Below are 26,650 nucleotides of genomic sequence, written 5' to 3'. Positions count from 1 at the left end.
CACAAAAAAGCCCAGGTCCAGATGGGTTCACAGCCGAATTCTACCAGACACACAAAGAGGAGCTGGTACCATTCCTTCTGAAACTATTACAAATAATCCAAAAAGAGGGAATCCTTCCCAAATCATTTTATGAGACCAACATCATCCTGTTACCAAAACCCGACAGAGACCCAACAAGAAAAGAAAACTTCAGGCCAATATCCATGATGAACGTAGATGCAAAAATCTTCAATAAAATACTGGCAAGCCGATTGCAACAGCACATCAAAAACCTTATCCATCATGATCAAGTAGGATTCATCCCAGGGATGCAAGGCTGGTTCAACATACGCAAGTCTATAAATGTAATTCACCACATAAACAGAACCAAAAACAAAAACCACATGGTTATCTCAATTGACACAGAGAAGGCATTTGACAAAATTCAACAGCCCTTTATGCTAAAAACCCTCAATAAACTCGGTATCGATGGAACATATCTCAAAGTAATAAAAGCTATTTATGACAAACCAACAGCCAATATCATACTGAATGGGCAAAAACTGGAAGCATTCCCTTTGAAATCCAGCACTAGACAATGATGCCCTCTTTCACCACTCCTATTCAATATAGTACTGGAAGTTCTAGCCAGAGCAATCAGGCAAGAAAAAAAAATAAAGGGCATTCAAATAGGAAAGGTGGAAGCCAAATTGTCTCTATTTGCAGACGACATGATAGTATACCTAGAAGACCCCATCGCCTCAGCCCAAAAACTCCTGAAACTGATAAGCAACTTCAGCAAAGTCTCATGATATAAAATCAATATGCAAAAGTCACAAGCATTCCTATACACCAATACCAGACTTAAAGACAGCCAAATCAAGAACGAACTGCCATTCACAATTGCTACAAAAAGAATAAAATACTTAGGAATACAACTCACAAGGAACGTAAGGGAGCTCTTCAAGGAAAACTACAAACCACTGCTCAACGAGATAAGAGAGGACACAAACAGATGGAGAAACATTCCATGTTCATGGATAGGAAGAATCAATATCGTGAAAATGGCTATACTGCCCAAAGTAATTTACAGAATCAACGCTATCCCCATCAAGCTACCATTGACTTTCTTCAAAGAACTGAAAAAAAACACCATGAACTTCATATGGAACCAAAAGAGAGCCCACGTAGCCAAGTCAATTCTAAGCAAAAAGAACACAGCGGGGGGCATCACAGTACCAGATTTCAAACTATACTACAAGGCTACAGTAATCAAAACAGCATGGTGCTGGTACCAAAACAAAGATATAGACCAATGGAACAAAACAGAGGCATTGGAGGAAACACAACATTTCTACAACCATACAATCTTTGATAAACCTGACAAAAACAAGCAATGGGGAAAGGATTCCCTGTTTAATAAATGGTGTTGGGAAAACTGGCTAGCCATGTGCAGAAAGCAGAAACTGGACCCCTTCCTGACACGTTACACTAAAATTAACTCCAGATGGATTAAAGACTTAAACATAAGACCTGGCACCATAAAAACCCTAGAAGAAAATCTAGGCAAAACCATTCAGGACATCGGAGTAGACAAGGACTTCATGACCAAAACACCAAAAGCATTGGCAGCAAAAGCCAAAATAGACAAATGGGACTTAATCAAACTCCACAGCTTCTGCACGGCAAAAGAAACAGTCACTAGAGTGAATTGGCAACCAACAGAATGGGAAAAAATGTTTGCAGTTTACCCATCTGACAAAGGGCTGATATCCAGAATTTACAAAGAACTCAAACAGATTTACAGGAAAAAAACAAGCCCATTCAAAAATGGGCAAAGGATATGAACAGACACTTTACAAAAGAAGACATACATGAAGCCAACAAACACATGAAAAAATGCTCATCATCACTGGTCATTAGAGAGATGCAAATCAAAACCACATTGAGATACCATCTCACGCCAGTTAGAATGGTGATCATTAAAAAATCTGGAGACAACAGATGCTGGAGAGGATGTGGAGAAATAGGAACACTTTTACACTGTTGGTGGGAGTGTAAATTAGTTCAATCATTGTGGAAGACAGTGTGGCGATTCCTCAAGGCCTTAGAAATAGAAATTCCATTTGACCCAGCAATCCCATTACTGGGTATATATCCAAAGGAGTATAAATCGTTCTAATATAAGGACACATGCACACAAATGTTCATTGCAGCACTGTTTACAATAGCAAAGACCTGGAACCAACCCAAATGCCCATCAATGATAGACTGGAATGGGAAAATGTGGCACATATACACCATGGAATATTATGCAGTAATCAGAAATGATGAGTTCGTGTCGTTTGTAGGGACATGGATGAATCTGGAGAACATCATTTTCAGCAAACTGACACAAGAACAGAAAATGAAACACCGCATATTCTCACTCATAGGCGGGTGATGAAAAATGAGAACACATGGACACAGGGAAGGGAGTACTAAACACTGTGGTCTGTTGGGGGGAATAGGGGAGGGACAGCGGGGGTGGGGGGAGCTGGGGAGGGATAGCCTGGGGAGAAATGCCAAATGTGGGTGAAGCGGGGAAGGCAGCAAAACACACTGCCATGTGTGTACCTATGCAACTGTCTTGCATGTTCTGCACATGTACCCCAAAACCGAAAATGCAATAAAAAAAACAATGCATTTAAAGGGTCATACACCATGACCAAGTAGAATTTATCCCTGGGATACAAAGATGGTTCAATATATAAAAGTCAATTAATGTTATACACCACATTATTAGAATAAAGACTTAAAATCACGAGCATCTCAACAGATGCAGAAAAGGTATTTGAGAAAATTCAGGATGCCCTTTTATGATAAAAGTTCTCAAAAGACTAAGACTAAAAGGAAAGTACTTTAACATAATCAAAGCCATATATAACAAGCTTACAGCTAATATTATACTCACTTGTGAAAAATTGAAAAGTTTTTCTCTAAAATGAGGAATAAGCTAAGGGCAAGGATGCCCGTGTTTGCCACTTCTATTCAAGATAGTGCTGGAAGTCCTAGCCAGAGCAATTAGGCAAGAAAAAAATTAAAGACCTTTAAATCAGAAAGGAAGAAATAAAATTGTTCCTGTTTGCAGACAACATGATAGAAAATCCTAAAGATTCCATTTTTAAAATATTAGAACCAATTAAATTTAGTAAAGTTGTGGGATATGAAATTAGTATACAAAAATCAGTGGCATTTCTATACACTAACAACAAACTAGCTGAAACGAAAATTAGAAAAATAATGTCACTTACATAGCATCAAAAAGAATAAAATACTTAGGAATAAACTTAACTAAGAAAATGGAAGACTTGTATACTGGAAACTACAAAACATTTAATAAAGAAATTAAAGAAAACACAAACAAAGGGAAAGACATCCTGTGTTCATGGATTGGAAGAATTAATATTGTTGAAATGTCCATTCTACCTAAAACAATCTACAGAGTCAATGAAACCCCACAAAAATCTCAATGACATTACTTTCCCTAAATAGAAAAAACAATTCTGCAATTAATATAGAACCCCACCACCACCACACACACACACACACAAAACACAAACAGTTAAATCAGTCCTCTGATAGAAAAACAAAGCTGGAAGCCTCACACTTCCTAATTTCAAAACATTAAAAATTACAGTAATCAAAACAGTATGATACTGACATAAAGACAGACACGTAGACCAATAAAACAGAATAGAGAACCAAGAAATAAACCCAGTATATATGGCTGACTGATCTTCAACATGAGTGCCAAGTAAACACAATGGAGGAAGGGTAGTTTCTTCAATAAGCAGTGCTGGGAAAACTGGGCATTAATATGCAAAAGAATAAAATTAGATCCTTATCTTACATAAAAATTAACTGTACATAAATATCAACTCAAAATGGATAGAAGACTGGGATATAAAATCTAAGACTGTAAAACTCCTAGATAAAACATAGAGGAAACGTTTTATGACATATTCCTATTGGCCATTTAGATAAAGCCTCTTGCTGGTAGTGTCTATTAAAATCTTTGGCTATTTTAAAACATTTTGGTAAAACAGACATAACATAACATTTACCACCTTAACCATTTTAAATTCAGTAGTGTTAAGTACAGTCACATTGCTGTGCAGATTTCTTTTCATTCTGAAAAGCTGAAACTCTATACCCACAAAACAACAGCTCCCCATTCCCATAGCCCCTGGAGACCACCAGTTTACTTTCTGTCTCTGTGAATTTGACGACTCTAAGTACTTCATATGAGTGAAATCAAGCAGTATTTGTCCATTTGTGAATAGTTTATTTCACTTAGCACAATGTCCTCAAGTTTCATACACATGATGGAATATTATTTGGTCTTAAGGAAATTCTGGCACATCCTAAAACGTGAATGAATTTTTTTTTATTCATTCATTCATCAATGGACATTTGGATTTCTTCCACCTTTGGCTATTGTAAATCATGCTGCTGTGAACATAGATATACACATATCTCTGTGAGACTCTGATTTCAGTTATTTTGAGTATATACCCAGAAGTGAAATTGCTAGATTATGTGGCAATTCTATTTTTAATGTTTTAAGGCACCACCACAGTGTTTTCCATAGGGGCTGCACTGTTCTGCATTTCGACCAGCAGAGTGCAACAGTCCCACTCCATTTCCCTACATCCTTGCCAGCACTTCTTTCTCTCTCTTTTTTTTATAGTAGCCATTTTAATGTGTGTGAGGTGGTGTCTCATGGTTTTGATTTTTCATTTCCCTGGTAATTGGTAATGCTGAGCATCTTTTCATGTGCTTGTTGGCCATTTGTAGATCTCCTTTGGAGAAATGTCTCTTCAAGCCCTTTGCTCATTGTTAAAAATTGTGTTGCCTGGCTTTTTGTTGTTGAGTTTTGGAGTTCTGCTTGCGTGTGTGTGTGTGTGTGTGTGTGTGTGTGTGTGTGTGTGTGTGAGAGAGAGAGAGAGAGAGAGAGAGAGAGAGAGAGAGAGAGAGAGAGAGAGAGAGGCAGTATCTCACTCTGTCACCCAGGCTGGAGTGCAGTGGTGCAATCTTGGCTCACTGCAACCTCTGCTTCCTGGGTTCAAGCAATTCTCCTATCACAGCCTTCCAAGTATCTGGGATTACAGGTGTGAGCCACCATGTCCAGCTAATTTTTGTATTTTTAATAGAGACAGGGTTTCACCATGTTGTCTGGACTGTTCTTGAACTCCTGACCTCAGATGATCTACCTACCTCAGCCTCCCAAGGTGCTGGATTACAGGCATGAGCCACCTCACCTGGCCCTGGAGTTCTGTATATGAACCCCTTATCAGATATATGATTTGCAAGGATTTTCTCTCATTCTGTAAGTTGCCATTATACTCTGTTGTTCTTGTTCATTCATGCATAGGATTTTTAAATTTTGATGTAAGCAATTTATCTATTTGTATTTTTGTTGTGTATGCTTTTGGTGCCACATCTAAGAAGTTATTGCCAAATCCAATGTGATGAAACTTCTTCCTTATGTTTTCTAAGCGTTTTATAGTTTTAGCTCTAAGGTTAGGTCTTTGATTCATTTTGAGTTAACTTTCACCATTTTCAGGTGGATTGACTGTCCTTTTCTTTTCTTCTTCTTTTTTTTTTTCTTAATTTGAGATGAAGTTTTGCTCTTGTTGCTCAGGCTGGAGTGCAGTGTCGAAATCTTGGCTCACTGCAACCTCCGCCTTCCAGTTTCAAGTGATTCTCCTGCTCCAGCCTCCTGAGTAGCTGGGATTACAGGTGTCTGCCACCACGCCTAGCTAATTTTTTTTTTTTTTTTTTTAGATGGAGTCTGATTCTGTCACCCAGGCTGGAGTGCAGTGGCACGATCTTGGCTCACTGCCATCTCCACCTCCTGTGTTCAAGCATTTCTCCTGCCTCAGCCTCCCCAGTAACTGAAACTATGGGCGCACGCCACCACACCCTTCTAATTTTTTGTATTTTAGTAGAGACGGGGTTTCACCGTGTTGCCCAGGCTGGTCTCGAACTCCTGTAGCTCCGGCAGTCCACCTGCCTCAACCTACCAAAGTGCTAGGATTATAGGTGTGAGCCACTGTGCCTGGCCTAATTTTGGTATTTAGTACAGACGGGGTTTCACCATGTTGGCCAAGCTGATCTTGAACTCCTGACCTCGTAATCCACCTGCCTCAGCCTCCCAAAGTGCTGGGATTACAGGCATGAGCCACTGCACCCTGCCTGACTGCCTTTTTCTTATTCATTTTTATGAATTTTTTCAAATATGTGTTGCAAATATCCTCTCCCAGCACATGGTTTGTATTTTTACTCTATTATTAGAGTCTTTGTTGAACAGAAGTTTTAAATTTTAATGAATTTTGCTTCTTTCCTTTATAATTTACATGATTATGTATTTGTGAATTGTGTAAGAAATCTTTCCCACCCTAAGTTTCATGAAGACATTTTCTTGTTTTCTTCTACAAGCTTTATTGTTTAATCTTTTGTATTCAGGCCTGTCATTCATTTCACATTTGTTTTTTGTGTATGGTATGAGGTCAGGGGTCAAGGTTCATTTTTTTAATATGGATATCCAATTGCTTTAGCACCATTTATTGAAAAGATTATAATTTCCTCTAACAGATGCATTTTTCTTATAAATCAGGGGACTGATGCCAGGTGTGGTAGCCCACACCTGTAATTCTAACACTTTGGGAGGCCAAGGTGGGGCAATCACTTGAGCCCAGGAGTTCAAGACCAGTTTGACCAGCATGGCGAAACTCCACCTCAAAAAAAGATATAAAAATTAGCCAGGCGTGGTGGCACCTGCCTGTAGTCCTAGCTGCTTGGGATGCTGAAGCAGGGAATCACCTGAGCCCAGGAGGTGGAGGTTGCAGTGAGCCAAAATTGTGCCACTATACTCCAGCTTGGGCAACAGAGTGAGATCCTGTCTCTAAATAAATAAATAATAGGCCGGGCGTGGTGGCTCACTCCTGTAATCCCAGCACTTTGGGAGGCCAAGGCGGGTGGATCACGAAGTCAAGAGATCGAGACCATCCTGGTCGACATGGTGAAACCCCGTCTCTACTAAAAATACAAAAAATTAGCTGGGCATGGTGGCACGTGCCTGTAATCCCAGCTACTCAGGAGGCTGAGGGAGGAGAATTGCCTGAACCCAGGAGGCGGAGGTTGCGGTGAGCCAAGATCGCGCCATTGCACTCCAGCCTGGGTAACGAGCGAAACTTCGTCTCAAAAGTAAATAAATAAATAAATAACATCAGGTGACTGTATGTGTGGGAGTATGTTTCCTTACTCTGCTCTGTTTCCATTATCTTCTTGTGTCTGTTTGTGTTGATACTATACTGTCTTGATTACTTTAGCTTATAATAAGGCCTATGATTTATGTCTGTTTTCATATTACTGGCCTGGCATTGAGAAGGCCCATGGAGTACTTGCAGACTGAGTGTCAAAATGAAGACATGAGTTGTAGTAGAGTGATTGTTTTAAGTGCTGTAACGTTACCATACAGTTATATCTATCCTGCCATGTGGGGAAGAATGACAGAGTAGTTGCCGCTTCTTCTGTTGGACTACACTGTGTGTGTCACCCAGTCTCCCTAGCCATTTTTTCCTCTGTGGTTCATCTTCGAGTGTTTGTGTGTGTATTATTGTGTGTTCTATATATTGCCTTCCATAGTAGACAGAATAACCTTAACTGCCTAGGAAGCTTGTAGGTAGGTATGCTTTTTGTGCCACAGTCACTTGTATAGAAACAAAATGCCATCAAAAGAACCACTAGAGACCTTCAGGAAACTGACAAGAGATCAGGCCACCGCAGCAGTTGTGGAATTCGGGTCTTTCTTAGGCAGCCTCGTTGAGAGACTGGCTGGACACAAATGGCCAGAAGACACGTCTGCTGCACCTGCCCAACTCCCACTTCAGGCTTTGTTCTTCCTTACACTCTCACCCACAAGCACTCCTGCACCATTTAAGATAAGCAGGTTGAGTCAAGTTCATAGATGCCCACTGAGTTTCAGGGGTGTCCAGAAGCCTCTTTTAATCCTTACGGGGGAAAGAGGATATAAATGAATGATGAGATAGGTAGGCGGATAGATAGCAATGTATATTACATTGGATAACTTAGTAGATGAATTAGCTACAAGCATCTGGGCCTTGTTTGTAGATGTGTGTAGGCGAGGTGAGGCTATAGCAGCTGATCTCAGTTTATTTTCGGTCTCAATGGGAGCAAGACTTAAACACTGTAGATACTTTTCCAGGTGAAAGGGATAAAGAAGTTAACAAGCTTAGCCCTTATGAAGGAAAGGAAGGCTGCTAGAAACAGTGTTGTGTTACCTGCAATGTCAGGACTGTGATTCAAATATGTGTCCTCTCTGCGAGACTGGTGTGGCCCAGCTGCCTTGAGGGTCACCACTGCAGGAGTCACCTGATGGTCCAAGTTTAGGTTCTGTCTCTGCTACTTAGCAGTTTTGTGATTTTTTTTGCCTCAGTTTCCTCATCTGTAAAATCGGAATATCATAGTACCTGCCTGATAGCGTCATTGTGAGGAATACATGAGCCTGGCACATAGAGTTCATTTGCTCAGTCTAGGCACAGGACATTGGTTTAGATGATCTTCCTCTGAATTATTATAACCACAGATAATTGGGGGAAATCAGGGCCTCTGCGAGTCTGGCAGAATGGAGTTTTGGCTACATCGTTACTTTATCTGGACTGTGAAACACGTTTTTGTTTTCTATGGGGATGTCGCTGGAAACTTCACCCCATCCCCCAGTGATAACAGTTCCACGTGGATTCCTAGGCTTTCTAGCGGGAAGACAAATGCCATCCAGGTCTAACTCATGTAGGATTGTCTAGGCTTCTCTTTGCTTTCAATAGAATTTGGTTTTTGACCAGTGTACAGAAATTCCAAGCCCTGTTTAGGTCTTGGAGTTGGGAGGGAAGAGGAGAAGGAAAAGTAGGAACACAGAGACCAGTTATCCAAGGGAAATGATTTAAGAGCCTCCAAGACAGTGAAAAGTCCACCACTCATGATTGAGGAAAAAGCAGTTAACAAGAAACTCAGCCCTAAGGTTACCATGGCCATGCAGAGTGACTGGCATGCAGGGAGGCTTTTGATGCAGGTATATGTAGGGAGCTACCGTTAACCAGGGAAGACTTCCTGGAGGATCTGAGATACGGGGAAGGAAGGTAGAATCCACTTGGTCATTCTGATCAAGATCAAGGCCCTTGGCGGCTTCCTAAATGTTGGCTGGCACTCGGGGTTCAAATCCTGCCTTTGCCCTTTTGTGTCTGATCTGATGCAATTAGCCTCAGCCCATCTTTAAAAAGGGGGTGTGTGTTTCATTTAGGTATGATAGATGCTCAGTGAAGTATTTTTAAATATTTTTAATATTTTACTGAGTACTGAGTTCTGTATCAGGCACTGGAAATGCAAATCTGAATGGAACCCAGTTCCTGCCCAGGCCAGGGGGAGGCAGGTTCACCTGGAAGACACTGATGAACTGGTGAAGACACAGGCCTGGCTCAAAGCAGACATCCCATGCTTCTTGGAGGATCAGCACTGTTTGACTTATTAGATAAGCAGAAAACCTCTTCCTTGCAACACAGGCTATCCGTGAAACTCTGGGCTGTGTCTGTTTTCCATGAATGAATCCAGGTGAGAGGGTGTGAGGGGCTGGTCACCCTAGAAGCACAGCTCAACCCAGCAGCAGCAGCAGCAGCATGTCCTTGCCCACCCCTTGGGGACCCCATTGTGCCTTCCACCTGCTTTCAGAGGGCAGTCACTGACCACAGCTCTGTTAGAAGATCTGCTTGACATAACTCAGCCTTCACAGTTTGGGACTTTATCTGGTCATTCTGGGGTCTAGGGGGGGAATGTGTGGAAACACCTCCTGATGTTCAGAAGCCATCCCAGCACAGCGTGGGACCCCTGTCTGGAGTCCTGTGGCCACGTTCCAGCCTCCTGTGCTTTGCGTTGAGTGAACCTTGTATTAGGATTCTCTAGAGGAACAGAACTGCTGGAATAGATGTATAAATAAAGGGGAGTTGATTAAGGAGTATTGACTTACATGATCACAAGGTGAGATCCCACAATAGGCCGGGCTATCTGCAAGCTGAGGAACAAGGAAGCCAGTACGAGTCTCAAAACTAAAGAACTTGGAGTCTGATGTTTGAGGGCAGGAAGCATTTGGCCCGGGAGGAAGACACAGGCCAGAAGACTAAACCAATCTAGCCTTTCCACTTTCTTCTGCCTGCTTTTATTCTGGCCATGCTACAGCTGATTAGATGCCCCAGGATTGAGGGTGCCCACCGGGATTGAGGGGGGTCTGCCTCTCCCAGTCCACTGACTTGAATGTTAATCTCTTTGGCAACACCCTCTGCATCCTTCAGTCCAATCAAGTTGACACTCAGTATTAACCATCACAAACTTCCCACCTAGACCAGTGTCTCTTTCTTGCAAATCTCACCGTCAACATTTTTCCCCTCATTCAAAACCCAGCCCAAACAAGGGTTCCCTGACTCCTCTGTGGAATTAGTCTCCAGACTCATTTCTTGGCATGTTCCATCAGGAACAGCAATGTGTAAAGGCAGAGAGTTCAGAGTGTAAGAGGATGGAGAGAGAGGAAGCCAGGAAGACCAGACGGGCCCTATTTTGACAGGACTGAAATGCCAATGACTGAATTTCTCTCCAATGGGAAGCTATTGAGAACTCTTGACAAGCGGAGAGGCCTAGCAAGGTTGGAAGTTGAAGAGATTTCTCTTTCCGCAATGAATGGTGGAGTGGGGGTGGGGGAATGGGAGAAGCCTAGAAACCTGGAAACAAGGTGATTAGGAGGCAGTTAGAGGAGTTTCATCAGCTTTCCCGAATGCTGGTGGCAAAGAAAAGTATATGCCGCATTTACAATATTCGCTGGGGAATTTTGCAAAAATATAGATTCTAGGTTCCCTTTCCCACAAATTCTGTTTCAGTGGATTTGGAACGGGGCTAGAACCTGTGCTTTCTAGTAGACACCACAGCCATTTCAGAGGTGGGGAGGTGGACTATTTAATAGTGCTGTTAGGACAACTGGCTAGCTAGAAAGAAAGAAAACTTGAGCTTTATCTTTACCTCACTCCTTACACTCAGATAAGTGCCAGATGGAGCCAAGATGGCAATGGAAAGGAAGGAAGGAAGAGAGGAGAGGAGGGGAAAAATAAATAGTACTGGAACTAAAGAAAATTTGGGTGTCATTCTAAAAAACAACATTGTGTGTGAAACCTTAAAGTCATAAAGGGAAAAATTAATAGTACATTTAACCACATGGAAACAAAAAAAATTTCTGTATGGCTAAGTTTAAAAGTAATGATAAAGAGAAAATACCTGCAACCTATATGTAAAGGATTGATAGCTTCAATATCAAAAGAGTTTATGTAAACCAGAAAAATACTCTCCCAAATGAAATAACTGGTGAATAAGCTTATGCAAAAACGCTAAGCCTCTCTAGAGATCAAGAAACAGGTTTTAAAACGTTAAGATATTGGCTGGGCAAGGTGGCTCACGCCTGTAATCCCAGCAGGTTGGGAGGCAGAGGTGGGCAGATCACTTGAGGTCAGGAGTTCGAGACCAGCCTGGTCAGCACGCTGAAACCCCATCTCTACTAAAAATACAGAAATCAACTGGCCAAGGTGGCTCACGCCTGTAATCCCAGCTACTCGGTTGGCTGAGGCAGCAGAATTTCATGAACCTGGGAGAGGGAGGTTGCAGTGAGCTGAGATTGAGCCACTGCACTCCAGCCTGGGCAACAGAGCAAGATTCCATCTCAAACATATATATGTAATAATAATAAAATAATTACAACTAAAGCATAAGATATCTTTGTGGTAGGCAGAATAATGAACTCCCAAAATATCTACATCTTTAGCCCTGGAAGATCTGAGTATGTTGCCCATCATGGCAAAAGATAATTTGTAGCTGTGAGTTAATTAAGGATCTTGCAGTAGGGAGATTATCCAGGTGGAGCCAATGTAATCACAAGCATCCTTAGGCGGGAGAGAGGGAGACATGAGTCAGTATTAGAATAATTTGTTAGAAGAAAGATGTGGCCGGCTGTTAACAGCTTTGCAGATGGAAGGAGAGCCTCCCATGAGCCAAGGAATTCAGTCAGCCTCTAGAAGTTGGGAATGGCAAGGAAAGGGACTCTCCTCCAGAGCTCCCAGAAAGAAAAGTGGCCCTGCGGATACCTTGCTTTCAGCCCAGCGAGACCTTTCAGACCTCTGACCACTAGAACTGTAAGATCATAAATTTTGCATTAAGCTACTAAATTTGTGGTAATTTGTTACAGCAGCAATGGGAACCAAATACAACCATTTTGCCTTTCTTATTAGTGAACATTAAAGAGACAGTTTATATTCCAGGTAGGTGGGAAGTTGGGGAAATAGCGCTCACCCACCATTGGTGGGAGTGTGAATTTCTGCTTTTCAAAGAGCTATTTGCCAGTCCTCATGAAAAATTTCAAGGTATATTCCCTTTGATCAAGTATTCTCCCTTCTAGAAGGTTAGCGTGTGATGTACAAGTATGCAGAAGATAGTCTATGTATGTAGCATCTCTTGGAATAGAAAGAACTGGAAATAACCTTCTTATCTATCAGCAAGGGACTGGCTGAATTTGAATACAGCCAAAAATGGAATACAGTGCTGCTCCCATAAAGAAAGAGGTGAACCTACATATCCATACACAGATTCCTTTTTTAAAAAACAAAAAAAGCAAGTCATAGATCAGTATAAATACATTAAGATGTCAGGAAGAGTATATTAAATTAATTAACTGTAGCTTCTCTGGGGAGGGGTATGCAGGGACAGGGAGATTCAGGGGAAACAGCCAAGAACAGTACAATTCTGCAGTGGTTTAAAATTTTTCAATAACTTTTTATTTACACTGTTTTTTGTAAAGAAGGAGAAAGCTCCCAGCATTTCTGTTCTCTCGTTGCCCTTTGGAACTTCTGGCCTTGACAAAACTGGGGGTATGAACCCAAGCCCCTGCAGAGGAGCACAGAGGAGAGGCGGGGAACAGAAACAACCAGATTGGGGGATTGGTGACATGGCTGGGGACAGGGGTGGGGGTGGTGACAGCCCAGGAGAGAGTCAGCAGCTCAGGACCTAGCCAGGGTCTAGACTGGCAAAGACTGGTGTCCAGGAGACTGGGCTGCTTGCCAGGATACACGCGGATCCCCACCCATGGGGAATTTTCTCTGCCCAGAGACCTCAACTGCTGGTAGCTCAGTGCTGTGGGAGACCCTGACTTGAGTGAGGTTAGAGTTTTATAGGTGAGCCAAGTATCTAGCTATCCCAATATCCGGGTGGGTCAGCGAGACACTGGCTTCTTTGGGGACACTGCTTTAACCTCTGAATTCAACCTTGGCTCTCATTTCTTGAGCACTAACTGTGTGCCCAGGACTTTATGTACATGATAACCCCAGTCAGTCTCATGACAGTCTATCAGCCCAAAAGCAGCAGAGCCAGGATCAGAATCTAGGCTAGAGATCTTTCCACACGGCTGTGACAGCCCCTCAAGAGAAATGCTTTCTCCAATAGCAATGATGGCTATAATTTATTGAATGCTTACTATATGTCAGGTGCCATGCTAAGCGATTTATATGAATCAACTCAATTTAAAACACACATGACAGATGGGGAGACTGAGGCTTAGAGGGGTCCCCAGATTTTCCAGTTAGGAGATGGAGGAGCGAGGGTTCAGGCACAGGCTGCCTGAGTCTTAAAGCTGCGTTCAGTCACTGTGCTGGGCTGCTGTCTGCACGGATTTAGTGGCTGGATGCTTATTGTGCTGCAGGAGCCTGTCCTGTGTTTTAGAACTAAACCCTGATCTGTGTTGCTACCTCTCCCTGTCCCCACTTACCTAGACCTGGGTTCTGCCAAGCCCTTTTCAGCCTCCCAGATGCCAGCATCACACTCCAATCCCCTGGATGAGGTAGCGTATCTATTCAACTGCTCCAAAAGGAACCAAGTAACAAGCTCAGAGACGTATGTCTCCCTCAGGGGCAGATGTCTTTGCTTCACATTGTCCTCCTGTCTTCTTGTCCCACTGTTCCTTGGGGTGATGTTCTTGTCCATGTGGTCACAGTTGGCTTACCCCCACCATATCCATGTTCCTTCCTGAGAAAATGTGGGGGTGGGGATGGAAGGCAAGCACTTTTCTGTCTGTCTGTGGCCTATAAGGCACATACATCATGGGCCAGAACTAGCTGCAAGGGAGGCTGGGAAAGGCAGCCTCTAGCTGTATGGCCACAGACCCAGCGAAGGCATGGGGGCCTGTGATTGCTACAAGAAAGAGAACTGCTAATGGAAGAAATCTTTAGTCTCTGCCATAGTCCCTGCTCCCAGCCAGAGCCCCTCCTTGACCTTGGCCTCTCTTTTTGCCCAGACTTCCTCTGACTGTCTGACCACCTCTCCCCATTAGCTTCCAGACCCATGTCCTTATATCTGGCTTATTTTGTTACCACCACCTGAGCCCACAGCCACTGGGGTGGTAGAATTCTGGTGAAGAATTCTGCCCCAGCGTAAGCACGCGCGCACACACACACACACACACACACATGCATAGACAAAGAGTGTTGTACACAGATATTTTTAGAAGGGGCACTGGTTTTGTTGGTAGGTCATTAAATAATACTTTACTGATTGCCTCCTATTCAGCCTGTGGCCTTGTGCCCTGGGTTACTAGGTATTGAAGTTAAAAGGAAGGTTTTCTTATATTTTTGATATCAGTATGTTTTATTATGGTCAGTAAAATTTTTGACCAGATATTGGCAGGTTGAGATGTGTGGGTGTGTGTGGAAGTAAATGACAAGCAAAGAGCTGTGTTAAGCTCCACCAGCCTGGGGCCAGCTTGGCCTAACAGCTCCCTGGACATCAGACCCCTGTCCCCATCTCGCCCCAGCCTTATCTGATTTTGGCTGGGGGCCCAAGCTCCTCATTCTAGATCCCAAGGCAGATTCCAGCTGGCCTCCTGCTGGGACTGGTGGCATCGTCCACCTGAGAGAGCCCCTCCCCCACCACTCTCTGGAAAGTTCCTCTGGGCCGTCCACTCTGGGCTGTGGCCATGTTGTCCTGATGCCTTCCATAGAAGGCGCCTTCCAGTGTGGTTTCAGTCCTTCAGGCCTTCCTGCCTCGGCCCCAGGCTCCTGCATCACTTCCCGCTCCCCTGAGGCCTTTGTGGCTTCAGCCCCAGCAAGTCCTGATCTCCTTCCTGTTGGGCTGTTCCCGCAGTTAGACCTAAGGAGGCTGCTTGAAGTGGGAGCTGAATTGTCAGGTACGCTAACCAGTTGGCTGCTGAAGCTCAGGTGCTCCTCAGGGTTATAAGCTGGTCTCTGTTGTGGGCTGTGGCCTCGGTGGCAGACGGTGGCCTCATGGCCATTCTGTGACCATCAGTAGAGGCTGTTCATCCTGTTCTGGTCTGAGGTTCAGGGCCCTGTTGGCCCAGCTCCTGGGCCCATTTATCTGGTGTCTTTTACAGGTGCTGTCACCAATTCCCTAAAGAAGTGGTTTTTTCTTTATCACTTGAACTTTATATTAACATTTCACACATACCCCAGAACCACAGAAGGTAGAAAAGAGCCATTTTCTTAGTGTCTATTGGTCACAGTCATTAGAACAGTCCTTCAGTTTATGCTGTACCACAATTGGAATCCATTCCAAGGTAGAAGTCTCCTCAGGCCCTGCGGGTTCCCCACATCTGCACCTGTGGTCCTGCCTGCCCTTCTCCCCCGGCCCCTCCTGTGAAGCACCTCAGACCTGTCGTGATGTGGTGAAGCAGGCTGGCAGAGAGCACTAGCCCAGGAGGCCAAGCCCCAGTGTGGCTTGAGCGAGCCACTCTGTGCCCTGGCTGCCATTGGTGCTTCTGTGGCCTTTTTGCTGCCCACTCAGAAGTGTGGGTAGACAGGCTCTCATTGGAGGAACATGATGTCCAGCCCACAGGTGCAGGCTGGACACTGACCCTGGGCAGGAGTGCTGGCCCTGTGGTCATCTGATGATGCCACAGTCACCTGACTGTCTCCTTCATCCACCCTGCCCCTCCCACCTGGCCCTGGGAATTGCACCAAACCCCAGATGCTGGGTGCTCCCCCACCTGCCAAGGACAGCCTTGTGGCTTAGTGAGGGGAGAGCACAGGACTAAACAGGGTAAGGTCCTACCTGGCCAGCTGCCCCGACTCAGAGTGATCATGTCACCACCCAGTCATGCTGCAGGGTCCCATCCATCCATCAGAAGAAACAAAGCTTACCACTAGTGTTTTGGGGTGCTCTCAGATCCATGAGTGAAAGGGTCAATAAGATTAGTAAGTGTAGTCAACCCTTGACCTCTCCATGCTCAGTGCAACCAGGCCCAGGAGCCCCAGCCCAGCCCCAAGGGGCAGTTCTCTGTCTGTGCTACAAACCATGTCCACCATGTCTGATTTTTAGAAGGCTCAGCACTTCTGCCCACCTTAGGTAAGTGAGACCTAGGGTCGTGCTGCCAGGACGAGTTCCCCCACCTTAGCTGGGCTCCCCATTTCTCCTATCCAGCAGCTGCAGTGAGGTTAGGACATAGGTTGAAAGGCCAACTCTGTTGTTGAGATGCTAGACAGGTTTTTACTTCCCCTTACCATGGGTACAGTGATGTCACCTGGGGCCATGCCCATGCTTCCAGAGGACTAGGGGCCATGGACTGTAGTGCTCATCATGCCACAGAAGCCACAGAAAACTTTTATTAATTCAGCTGGGAGACAGCCCTGGCTGGGGGGCCAAGAGGCACAGGCTGGTCCAGCCCTGCCACCATTCCCTGGAGCTTTGCGGGGAAAATCATATCACCTTTCTAGCCTTCAGTCTTCCCTGTCACATGAAAGGATTGGACTAGACAGCCAGTCTCTAAAAATCTATCAGACGTTCATGGTGTAACTTTAGTCCCCATAGAAGAGATCAAAATTTTGTAGCAGACACCCAGAGACAGTGGGCTCTTACGCCTGGTTTTGGCCATAAGGCCAAAGGGTAAGGGTAACCATTTGTCCTGGTGTGCCTGGGACTGCCCTCGTTTATTCCTATTGTTCCTGCACGATTGTTAGTAGTTCCCATTCATTCTCCAAGTGTCCCCGTTTGGATGGTGTCTTATATGGCCACCCTGTTGACTGAGATGTAATCTAATGAAATGAGATTTCCCTGTCTTCCCCACACTCAGGCCTCCTGTGACTTATACCAAAGCAGGCTTTGACTGCTCATAGGAGAGTCTCTGCTGATACGTGGTCTTTTATCAACAAATATCATTCACTGTATTTGCATTGTACCCAATGACTAGAGGAATGTCATCAAATCAGTCACTGTATTCAATGACTAGAGGGGTGTCATTGAAGACATAGATGGTCCCCTGCATCATTCACTGCTGCTGACTGAAGTGCCACATGAAAAAGTTTTGCAAACAACTTGGATGTTCCTTCCTCTCTGGCTATAAAAGACTGTAATTGACCGAATCTCCCTTTTCTACTTGGTTGCCAGGAAGCTCATATATAAATGTATAGCTGAATTATAGAAACACCATAAGTCCTTATTGGTATAGCAGTATTCTTTTTAGCCCACCAATCCTGACTTTCTGCCTTATTTGGGTTTTCTTTGTTCTGATTATTTATTTATTTATAATTTTCTCATATCTATAGTTTGTCATTCTTCTATAAACTTGATTTTGTTATAGTTACTTTGAATTCTTTGTAGCACCGAGTAGAAAAGGAACACAAAAGGAGTGAACTTAGAGGATATGCTTTTTGGCTAAAAGAACAAATCATCTGCTTCTCCAAAGCACGTCAGTGTCTGAGGCCTTGCCTTTTAAGAGACAATTATTTGAGTCTTAAAGACTTGTTAATCTTGTGAGCACCTGCAAAAATGTAGTAAGCAGAATTTTCAAGTCTGTATCATCACACATCTAGTGAAAAGCAGAGTGCGGGCATGAGGGGAGCCTGAGGGCAGGATGCCAGGGGTAGGGCATGCACAGAGGTGCTTATCACTCACCCAGGCCCTTGCCAGGGGATGAACACCTGAGAAGGGGCTGGGGAACAAACTCTGGCCATAGGAGGTCTGGGTCCAGGTGGCGACACTGCCTGTTAGCAAGACGGGACCATTAGTAAACCACCTTCCTGCTGGGGTCCCAAGTCAGGTGGTTGGGTGAGATGGGGTCCATGGTGACTCCAGACTTGGGATTCTGACCCTGTTTCTGGGGAGGAGGGTCCTAAGGAGGCACCTGAGCCCAGAAAGCTGAGCCTGCCCAGCTTGCAGCCAGCCCTAAGAGGAGGCACACACGTGGGGCTCCACACAGACCAGCTTTGCACCTCCACTCGGGGGCAAGGATTCCCATACTTCCATGGCATCCCTGGGGCACTAACTAGACAAGGAGAGGCTGCAAAGCCAGAGGAACCTCCCAGAATGAGCCTCCTGGCAATTACTTAGAGCAAGTGAGTGGTCACAGCTGTGTCAGATGATAAGTTCTCACAGGCTGTGGCAATAGTTTGCAGTTTGGCCTTGAAACACCAGCTGGAGCATGGGTTAGCAAGGCGGTTAAAAAGCAGTGGATGATGTCCCTCGTGGACACTTTCAGAACCCAGGCCAGAGAGAAATACTAACCTCAGAATAATCTACCCCTTGGAAACTCACCCCTGAATAACCCACAGGCACTTCCCTCCTGCACCAGCCACAGCACCATCCAGAGTTCACCTAGCAGCATCTGCATCTTCTATCTCATCGGGCCCCTCTGCAGCTCCGAGGCACAGTCGAAGCAGGATTTGTTATCTATTTTATAGATTAGGCAACTGAGGCTTAGAGAGCTCAGACCCACTCAGAGTAGATCACGGAGCAGAGATGGGAGCCCAGGCCTCCTGTCCCTAACTGCCCCACAGTTCCCAGAACCCACTTTGCCTTCTGTCAACATCCCACATGGCCACAGTCCTCAGAAACACACTGGCATTCAGGTCACCCAACACTGATATGGGAGCAGGGAGGAAAGAATTGCAGGCTTGGCCATGTGAAGCTGGAGCCTGTGGTTCTGGTTGAGTTTCCCTGGTTAACCTTTGAGGGGCCTTGGCCAGGTGAGGTACTGAGTCTGGGCTGCCCAGGCTGTGCATGAGTCCCAGTAACTCTGTCTTCTCTCTTGTGTGTGTGTGTATTTCTCTCTGTGTGTACTTCCATCACACAGAAGAAGAGTGTGATTTCTCCTCCAAGGCCGTTGATCTCCAACCCAGAACTAAAGGGGAGAAGAGGCTGGAACGGAGCCACCCCCCAGCATCCAGCGTGGCATCTCTCGTGCCAGGACCAGGGATGACTGGGCCATGGACACATGTGTCTCCAACCTTCAACCATTCGCGTAGCACACAGGGGACTCGTGGGGGCCACCTGCCACTGCCAGCTGAAACAATACAATGGCAATACTGACATCCTTCATGACGTTTTCCCGACAGACATTCCAGCAGAAAGTGCTGGTGCGTTTTCTGTCTGCAAACTAGAGGGCCATGCCTCACCAGTAGTATAGCTCAGGCCCTGATGACCTGCTCCGAGTCTACTCACAGCCAGTGACACTTGCAAAAAAACTCCCAAAGCCGTCTTGGGTGTGGCTTCCGCAGCTCTTGACCAATGTGGCCAAAGCTGGACACCTCCTCGGGACACTGGAATTATTCGTAAATGCAGCCTGCCCTGACTCTCCCTGAATAGCATCTGAAGTCTCTGTGAAGGTCATGGATCCTGAACAAAGTGTCAAGGGCACCAAGAAGGCTGAGGGAAGTCCCCGGAAGAGGCTGACCAAGGGAGAGGCCATTCAGACCAGTGTTCCTTCCAGCATCCCATACCCAGCTGCCACCCAAGAGAGCCCCGCCCAAGAGCTCCTAGCCCCGCAGCCCTTCCCGGGCCCCTCATCAGTTCTTAGGGAAGGCTCTCAGGAGAAAACAGGCCAGCCGCAGAAACCCCCCAAAAGGCCCCCCATCGAAGCATCCGTCCATATCTCACAGCTTCCGCAGCACCCTCTCACACCAGCATTCATGTCGCCCGGCAAACCTGAGCATCTCCTGGAGGGGTCCACGTGGCAATTGGTCGACCCCATGAGACCGGGACCATCTGGCTCCTTTGTGGCCCCTGGGCTCCATCCTCAGAGCCAGCTCCTTCCTTCCCATGCTTCCATCATTCCTCCTGAGGACCTTCCTGGCGTCCCCAAGGTCTTTGTGCCTCGTCCCTCCCAGGTCTCCTTGAAACCCACAGAAGAGGCACACAAGAAGGAGAGGAAGCCCCAGAAGCCAGGCAAGTACATCTGCCAGTACTGCAGCCGGCCCTGTGCCAAGCCCAGCGTGCTCCAGAAGCACATTCGCTCACACACGGGGGAGCGGCCCTACCCCTGCGGTCCCTGTGGCTTCTCCTTCAAGACCAAGAGTAATCTCTACAAGCACAGGAAGTCCCATGCCCACCGCATCAAAGCAGGCCTGGCCTCAGGCATGGGCGGTGAGATGTACCCACCAGGGCTGGAGATGGAGCGGATCCCTGGGGAAGAGTTTGAGGAGCCCACCGAGGGAGAAAGCACAGATTCTGAAGAGGAGACTAGTGCCACCTCCAGTCACCCTGCAGAGCTCTCCCCAAGACCCAGGCAGCCCCTTCTCTCCAGCGGGCTGTACAGCTCTGGGAGCCACAGTTCCAGCCACGAGCGCTGCTCCTTGTCCCAGTCCAGCACAGTCCAGTCACTCGAGGACCCCCCTCCGTTTGTGGAACCCTCATCTGAGCACCCCTTGAGCCATAAACCCGAAGACACCCACACAATTAAGCAGAAGCTGGCCCTCCGCTTAAGCGAAAGAAAGAAGGTGATCGATGAGCAGGCATTTCTGAGCCCAGGCAGCAAAGGGAGTACTGAGTCTGGGTATTTCTCCCGCTCCGAGAGTGCAGAGCAGCAGGTCAGCCCCCCAAACACCAACGCCAAGTCCTACGCAGAGATCATCTTCGGCAAGTGTGGGCGCATAGGGCAGCGGACCACCATGCTGACAGCCACCTCCACCCAGCCCCTCCTGCCCCTGTCCACCGAAGACAAGCCCAGCTTGGTGCCTTTGTCTGTACCCCGGACGCAGGTGATTGAGCACATCACGAAGCTCATCACCATCAACGAGGCCGTGGTGGACACCAGTGAGATTGACAGCGTGAAGCCAAGGCGGAGCTCGCTGTCCAGGCGCAGCAGCATGGAGTCCCCGAAATCCAGCCTCTACCGGGAGCCCCTGTCATCCCACAGCGAGAAAACCAAGCCCGAACAATCACTGCTGAGCCTCCAGCACCCGCCCAGTACCGCCCCCCCTGTGCCTCTCCTGAGAAGCCACTCAATGCCTTCTGCTGCCTGCACTATCAGCACCCCTCACCACCCCTTCCGAGGTAGCTACTCCTTTGATGACCATATCACCGACTCCGAAGCCCTGAGCCGCAGCAGTCATGTGTTTACCTCCCATCCCCGGATGCTGAAGCGCCAGCCGGCAATCGAATTACCTTTGGGAGGGGAGTACAGTTCCGAGGAGCCTGGACCAAGCAGCAAAGACACAGCCTCCAAGCCCTCAGATGAGCTGGAACCCAAGGAAAGCGAACTTACCAAAAAGACCAAGAAGGGTTTGAAAACAAAAGGGGTGATCTATGAATGTAACATATGTGGTGCTCGGTACAAGAAAAGGGATAACTATGAAGCCCACAAAAAATACTACTGCTCAGAGCTTCAGATCACAAAGCCCATCTCTGCAGCCACCCACATATCTCCAGAAGCTGAAAAGAGTCAGACTGAGCATGAGCCGTGGTCCCAGATGATGCATTACAAACTGGGGACCACCCTGGAACTCACTCCACTGCGGAAGAGGAGGAAAGAGAAGAGCCTTGGGGATGAGGAAGAGCCACCTGCCTTCGAGTCCACAAAAAGTCAGTTTGGCAGCCCCGGGCCATCCGATGCTGCTCGGAACCTTCCCCTGGAGTCCACCAAGTCACCAGCAGAACAAAGTAAATCAGTGCCCTCCTTGGAGGGACCCATGGGCTTCCAGCCAAGGACTCCCAAGCCAGGGTCTGGTTCAGAATCAGGGAAGGAGAGGAGAACAACATCCAAAGAAATTTCTGTCATCCAGCACACCAGCTCCTTTGAGAAATCTGATTCTCTCGAGCAGCCGAGTGGCTTGGAAGGGGAAGACAAACCTCTGGCCCAGTTCCCATCGCCCCCACCTGCCCCACATGGACGCTCGGCTCACTCTCTGCAGCCCAAGTTGGTCCGCCAGCCCAACATTCAGGTTCCTGAGATCCTGGTAACCGAGGAGCCCGACAGGCCGGACACAGAGCCAGAGCCACCTCCTAAGGAACCTGAGAAGACTGAGGAGTTTCAGTGGCCCCAGCGCAGCCAGACACTTGCCCAGCTCCCAGCTGAGAAGCTGCCACCCAAAAAGAAGAGGCTGCGCCTGGCAGAGATGGCCCAGTCATCAGGGGAGTCCAGCTTTGAGTCCTCCGTGCCTCTGTCTCGCAGCCCAAGCCAGGAAAGCAGTGTCTCTCTGAGCGGGTCCAGCCGCTCAGCCTCATTTGAGAGGGATGACCATGGGAAAGCTGAGGCCCCCGGTCCCTCATCTGACACGCGCCCCAAACCCCTGGGCACCCACATGTTGACTGTCCCCAGCCACCACCCACATGCCCGAGAGATGCGGAGGTCAGCCTCAGAACAGAGCCCCAATGTTTCCCATTCTGCCCACATGACCGAGACACGCAGCAAATCCTTCGACTATGGCAGCTTGTCCTTGACAGGCCCTTCTGCTCCAGCCTCAGTGGCTCCACCTGCACGGGTGGCCCCACCAGAGAGAAGAAAATGCTTCTTGGTGAGACAGGCCTCTCTGAGCAGGCCTCCAGAATCTGAGCTGGAGGCTGCCTCCAAGGGAAGACAGGAGAGTGAAGAACCACAGCCCTCATCCAGTAAACCCTCCACCAAAAGCTCCTTGTCCCAGATTTCTCCCACGGCCACCTCGCATGGTGGGCCCCTGGGAAGCAAGGGCCCAGGGCAGGACAGGCCCCTGCTGGGGCCCACTGTACCCTACACAGAAGCACTGCAGGTGTTCCACCACCCTGTTGCCCAGACACCCCTGCATGAGAAGCCGTACCTGCCACCACCCGTCTCCCTTTTCTCCTTCCAGCACCTCTTGCAGCATGAGCCAGGACAGTCTCCAGAATTCTTCTCCACCCAGGCCATGTCCAGCCTCCTGTCCTCACCATACTCCATGCCCCCACTTCCTCCCTCCTTATTTCAAGCCCCACCGCTTCCTCTCCAGCCTACTGTTCTGCACCCAGGCCAACTCCATCTCCCCCAGCACATGCCTCACCCAGCCAACATCCCCTTCCGGCAGCCCCCTTCCTTCCTCCCCATGCCATACCCATCCTCCTCAGCACTCTCTTCTGGGTTTTTTCTGCCTCTGCAATCCCAGTTTGCACTTCAGCTCCCTGGTGATATGGAAAGCCATCTGCCCCAGATCAAAACCAGCCTGGCCCCACTGGCTACAGGAAGTGCTGGCCTCTCTCCCAGCACAGAGTATAGCAGTGACATCCGGCTGCCCACTGTGGCTCCCTCAGCCAGCTCCTCAGCACCTTCGCCAGCCCCTCCACTGGCCCTGCCCACCTGTCCAGACACCATGGTGTCCCTTGTTGTGCCCGTCCGTGTTCAGACCAACATGCCATCCTATGGGAGCGCAATGTACACCACCCTTTCCCAGATCTTGGTCACCCAGTCCCAAGGCAGCTCAGCAACTGTGGCACTTCCCAAGTTTGAGGAAACCCCATCCAAAGGGACAACTGTGTATGGTGCAGATGTGCATGAGGTTGGGCCCGGAGCTTCTGGACCAAATGAAGAGCAAAGCAGAGCTTTCCTGACTCCATACCTGAGAGTGCCTGTGACATTACCTGAAAGAAAAGGCACTTCCCTGTCATCAGAGAGTGTCTTGAGCCCAGAGGGGAGTTCATCAACAGCAGGGGGAAGCAAACGTGTCCTTTCACCAGCTGGCAGCCTTGAACTTGCCATGGAAACCCAGCAGCAAAAAAGAGTGAAGGAGGAGGAGGCTTCCAAGGCAGATGAAAAACTTGAGCTGGTAAAACCATGCAGTGTGGTACTTACCAGCACTGAGGATGGGAAGAGGCCAGAGAAATCCCACTTAGGCAGCCAGGGCCAGGGCAGGAGGGAGCTAGAAATGCTGTCTAGCCTGTCCTCGGATCTATCTGACCCAAAGGAAATTCTTCCCCTTCCTCACCCTACATTGCCCCATGGGACAGCCCCAGGCTCAGAAGCTTTGAAGGAATATGCCCAGCCATCTGTCAAACCTCACCAAAGAGGGTTGCCCCCACTGAGCGTGAAGAAAGAAGATTCCAAGGAACAACCTGACCTCCCCTCCCTGGCACCTCCCAGCTCTCTGCCTCTGTCAGAAACGTCCTCCAGACCAGCCAAGTCACAAGAAGGTACGGACTCAAAGAAGGTACTGCAGTTCCCCAGCCTCCACACAACCACTAATGTCAGTTGGTGCTATTTAAACTACATTAAGCCAAATCACATCCAGCATGCAGATAGGAGGTCCTCTGTTTACGCTGGTTGGTGCATAAGTTTGTACAACCCCAACCTTCCGGGGGTTTCCACTAAAGCTGCTTTGTCCCTCCTGAGGTCTAAGCAGAAAGTGAGTAAAGAGACATACACCATGGCCACAGCTCCGCATCCTGAGGCAGGAAGGCTTGTGCCATCCAGCTCCCGCAAGCCCCGCATGACAGAGGTAAGTTCAGCCTGGTTTCTTTTTTTATCACCAGTGATTTGTAAAAAAAATAAAAAATCCCTTGCTGAGCTTTTAAAGCCACAGTGTCCTCAGGTTCCATTTACAGAACTGGAGCCAGATGAGTAGTCCGATTTCCTCTCTGGGAGCTGAGACTGGTCACCTTACAAGGAAACCTGTTTATTGAGTTTTTTGGTCAGTGTGTTCCTTGTATCATTGGAATAGATACATTTCAATAAAGTTAGTTATAAAATGATCCTGTTCTCCCATGAACTTCTGTTGTAAAATCAAAGATACAGTCTCAGTAAGAAAAAAGGAAATTTTCCAAAAGACTGAGTTGGAAAACTTGGCTGGCAGGAATGCCTGTAGCAATTACCTTCATTATATGGATCTCCTTTGTCTTGTTAGCCTTTTCCTGCTTTTCTTAATTCCTGCATCTGCTGTTTCCATTCTCTAGTACCACTTGAAATCTTCCAATATTCTAGAATTTGGCACAAACAACTTCTGAAATATTCCTTTCTCCTTTTCTGGGATTAAGGCAGCAAATGGAGCTGAGCTACAGTATCCCTCCTTATCAGTGGATGGCAATACCAGTCACATTTTGACCTATATGTACCACCAGGCCCTCAAGAAAGGCTCATGTTTACTCCTTCATTGCCTTTGACCTGAGGCTACATCAGGAGCTATAAAACAAACTGGTCCTCTGCAAGCTCAGCAAGTTTGAAATTCAGTAATTTCTTTCTTTCTTTTTTTTTTTTTTTTTTTTTTTTGAGACGGAGTTTTGCTCTTGTTACCCAGGCTGGAGTGGAATGGCGCGATCTCGGCTCACCGCAACCTCCGCCTCCTGGGTTCAGGTGATTCTCCTGCCTCAGCCTCCGAGGAGCTGGGATTACAGGCACGCACCACCATACCCAGCTAAATTTTTTGTATTTTTAGTAGAGACGGGGTTTCACCATGTTGACCAGTATGGTCTCGATATCTTGACCTTGTGATCCACCCACCTCGGCCTCCCAAAGTGCTGGGATTACAGGCTTGAGCCACTGTGCCTGGCTGAAATTCAGTAATTTCAAACCTTCAGACAAAACTCACCACCATACCCTGACAAGGCCAGCCTAGGGATTTGGGTTATGCTGACTTGGCATTTGTGGAATAATAACTTGTCTTGTTTATTGAGCAGCCTCATGGTGCCAGGCACTGTGCTGAGCCCTTGAATCTAGTCACTGCTCACCTCTACCTCGGAAGTAACATAACCATCTCCCTTCTATAGCTTAGGGAACTGAAGGTCAGAGGCTGAGAAAAGTCAAGGTCATCTGACAAATGTTGGACAAACCCAGAATTTGAACCCAGACCTATCTGACTCCAAAGAGTCTATTTTTCTTCTTTTAATTGAGGAGAGAAAATCTTAAAAGATGACTGCAAATTTAAAAATATTCGTTAGTGTGTCTTCAGACCAGAAGGTCTGACCAAATCAGGTCTAAATTCCCTAAACTAAATTCACATTTTAGATAAGTGAGCAAAACTGTGTTCTGTAATTTCCCGTGCTCTCATATCTTCCTCTTTGCAAACATTGCACATTGAATTTGTCCTTAGCTTGACTGGATGTTCTTCACAAAGCTGTTTTCCAAATTTATTTTCTAGATGTCTTTGTCAGTCTGCAGACATCCCTGACCAAGATTTCCACTTTTGTGTTAATGTCGTGCTAATTTCCTCTCCAGTGTCTCTTACTAGCTATGGCCACTGCCAAGATGCTGTTATAATTGTTCATATTTTGGGGTACCTATTATGTACCAAGTACTATGCTAAATGTTACTTTTCTCCTCACAACCACCTTGAAAGTTAGGGTGCAATATCACCATTTCATAGATGAGGAG

The 26,650-nt window shown here is 46.9% G+C and overlaps 1 protein-coding gene across 5 annotated transcripts in view; it reads left to right on the top strand.

Moving 5' to 3' along the window:
• Window positions 1–26,650, top strand: part of HIVEP3 (HIVEP zinc finger 3) — a 536,372-nt gene that overhangs the window by 452,050 nt on the left and 57,672 nt on the right. For all 5 annotated transcript variants that reach the window (XM_035251046.3, XM_035251050.3, XM_035251042.3 and 2 more), the window contains one exon: window positions 19,199–24,782. In XM_035251046.3, the coding sequence (XP_035106937.3) occupies window positions 19,734–24,782 (5,049 nt within the window). In that variant the 5' untranslated portion in view covers window positions 19,199–19,733. The remainder of the gene's footprint in view (window positions 1–19,198; window positions 24,783–26,650) is intronic.

Source organism: Callithrix jacchus, chromosome 7 (genome assembly GCF_049354715.1).
Source record: "Callithrix jacchus isolate 240 chromosome 7, calJac240_pri, whole genome shotgun sequence".
Lineage (NCBI taxonomy): Eukaryota > Metazoa > Chordata > Mammalia > Primates > Cebidae > Callithrix > Callithrix jacchus.
This window is presented reverse-complemented; position numbering and strand designations above follow the sequence as displayed.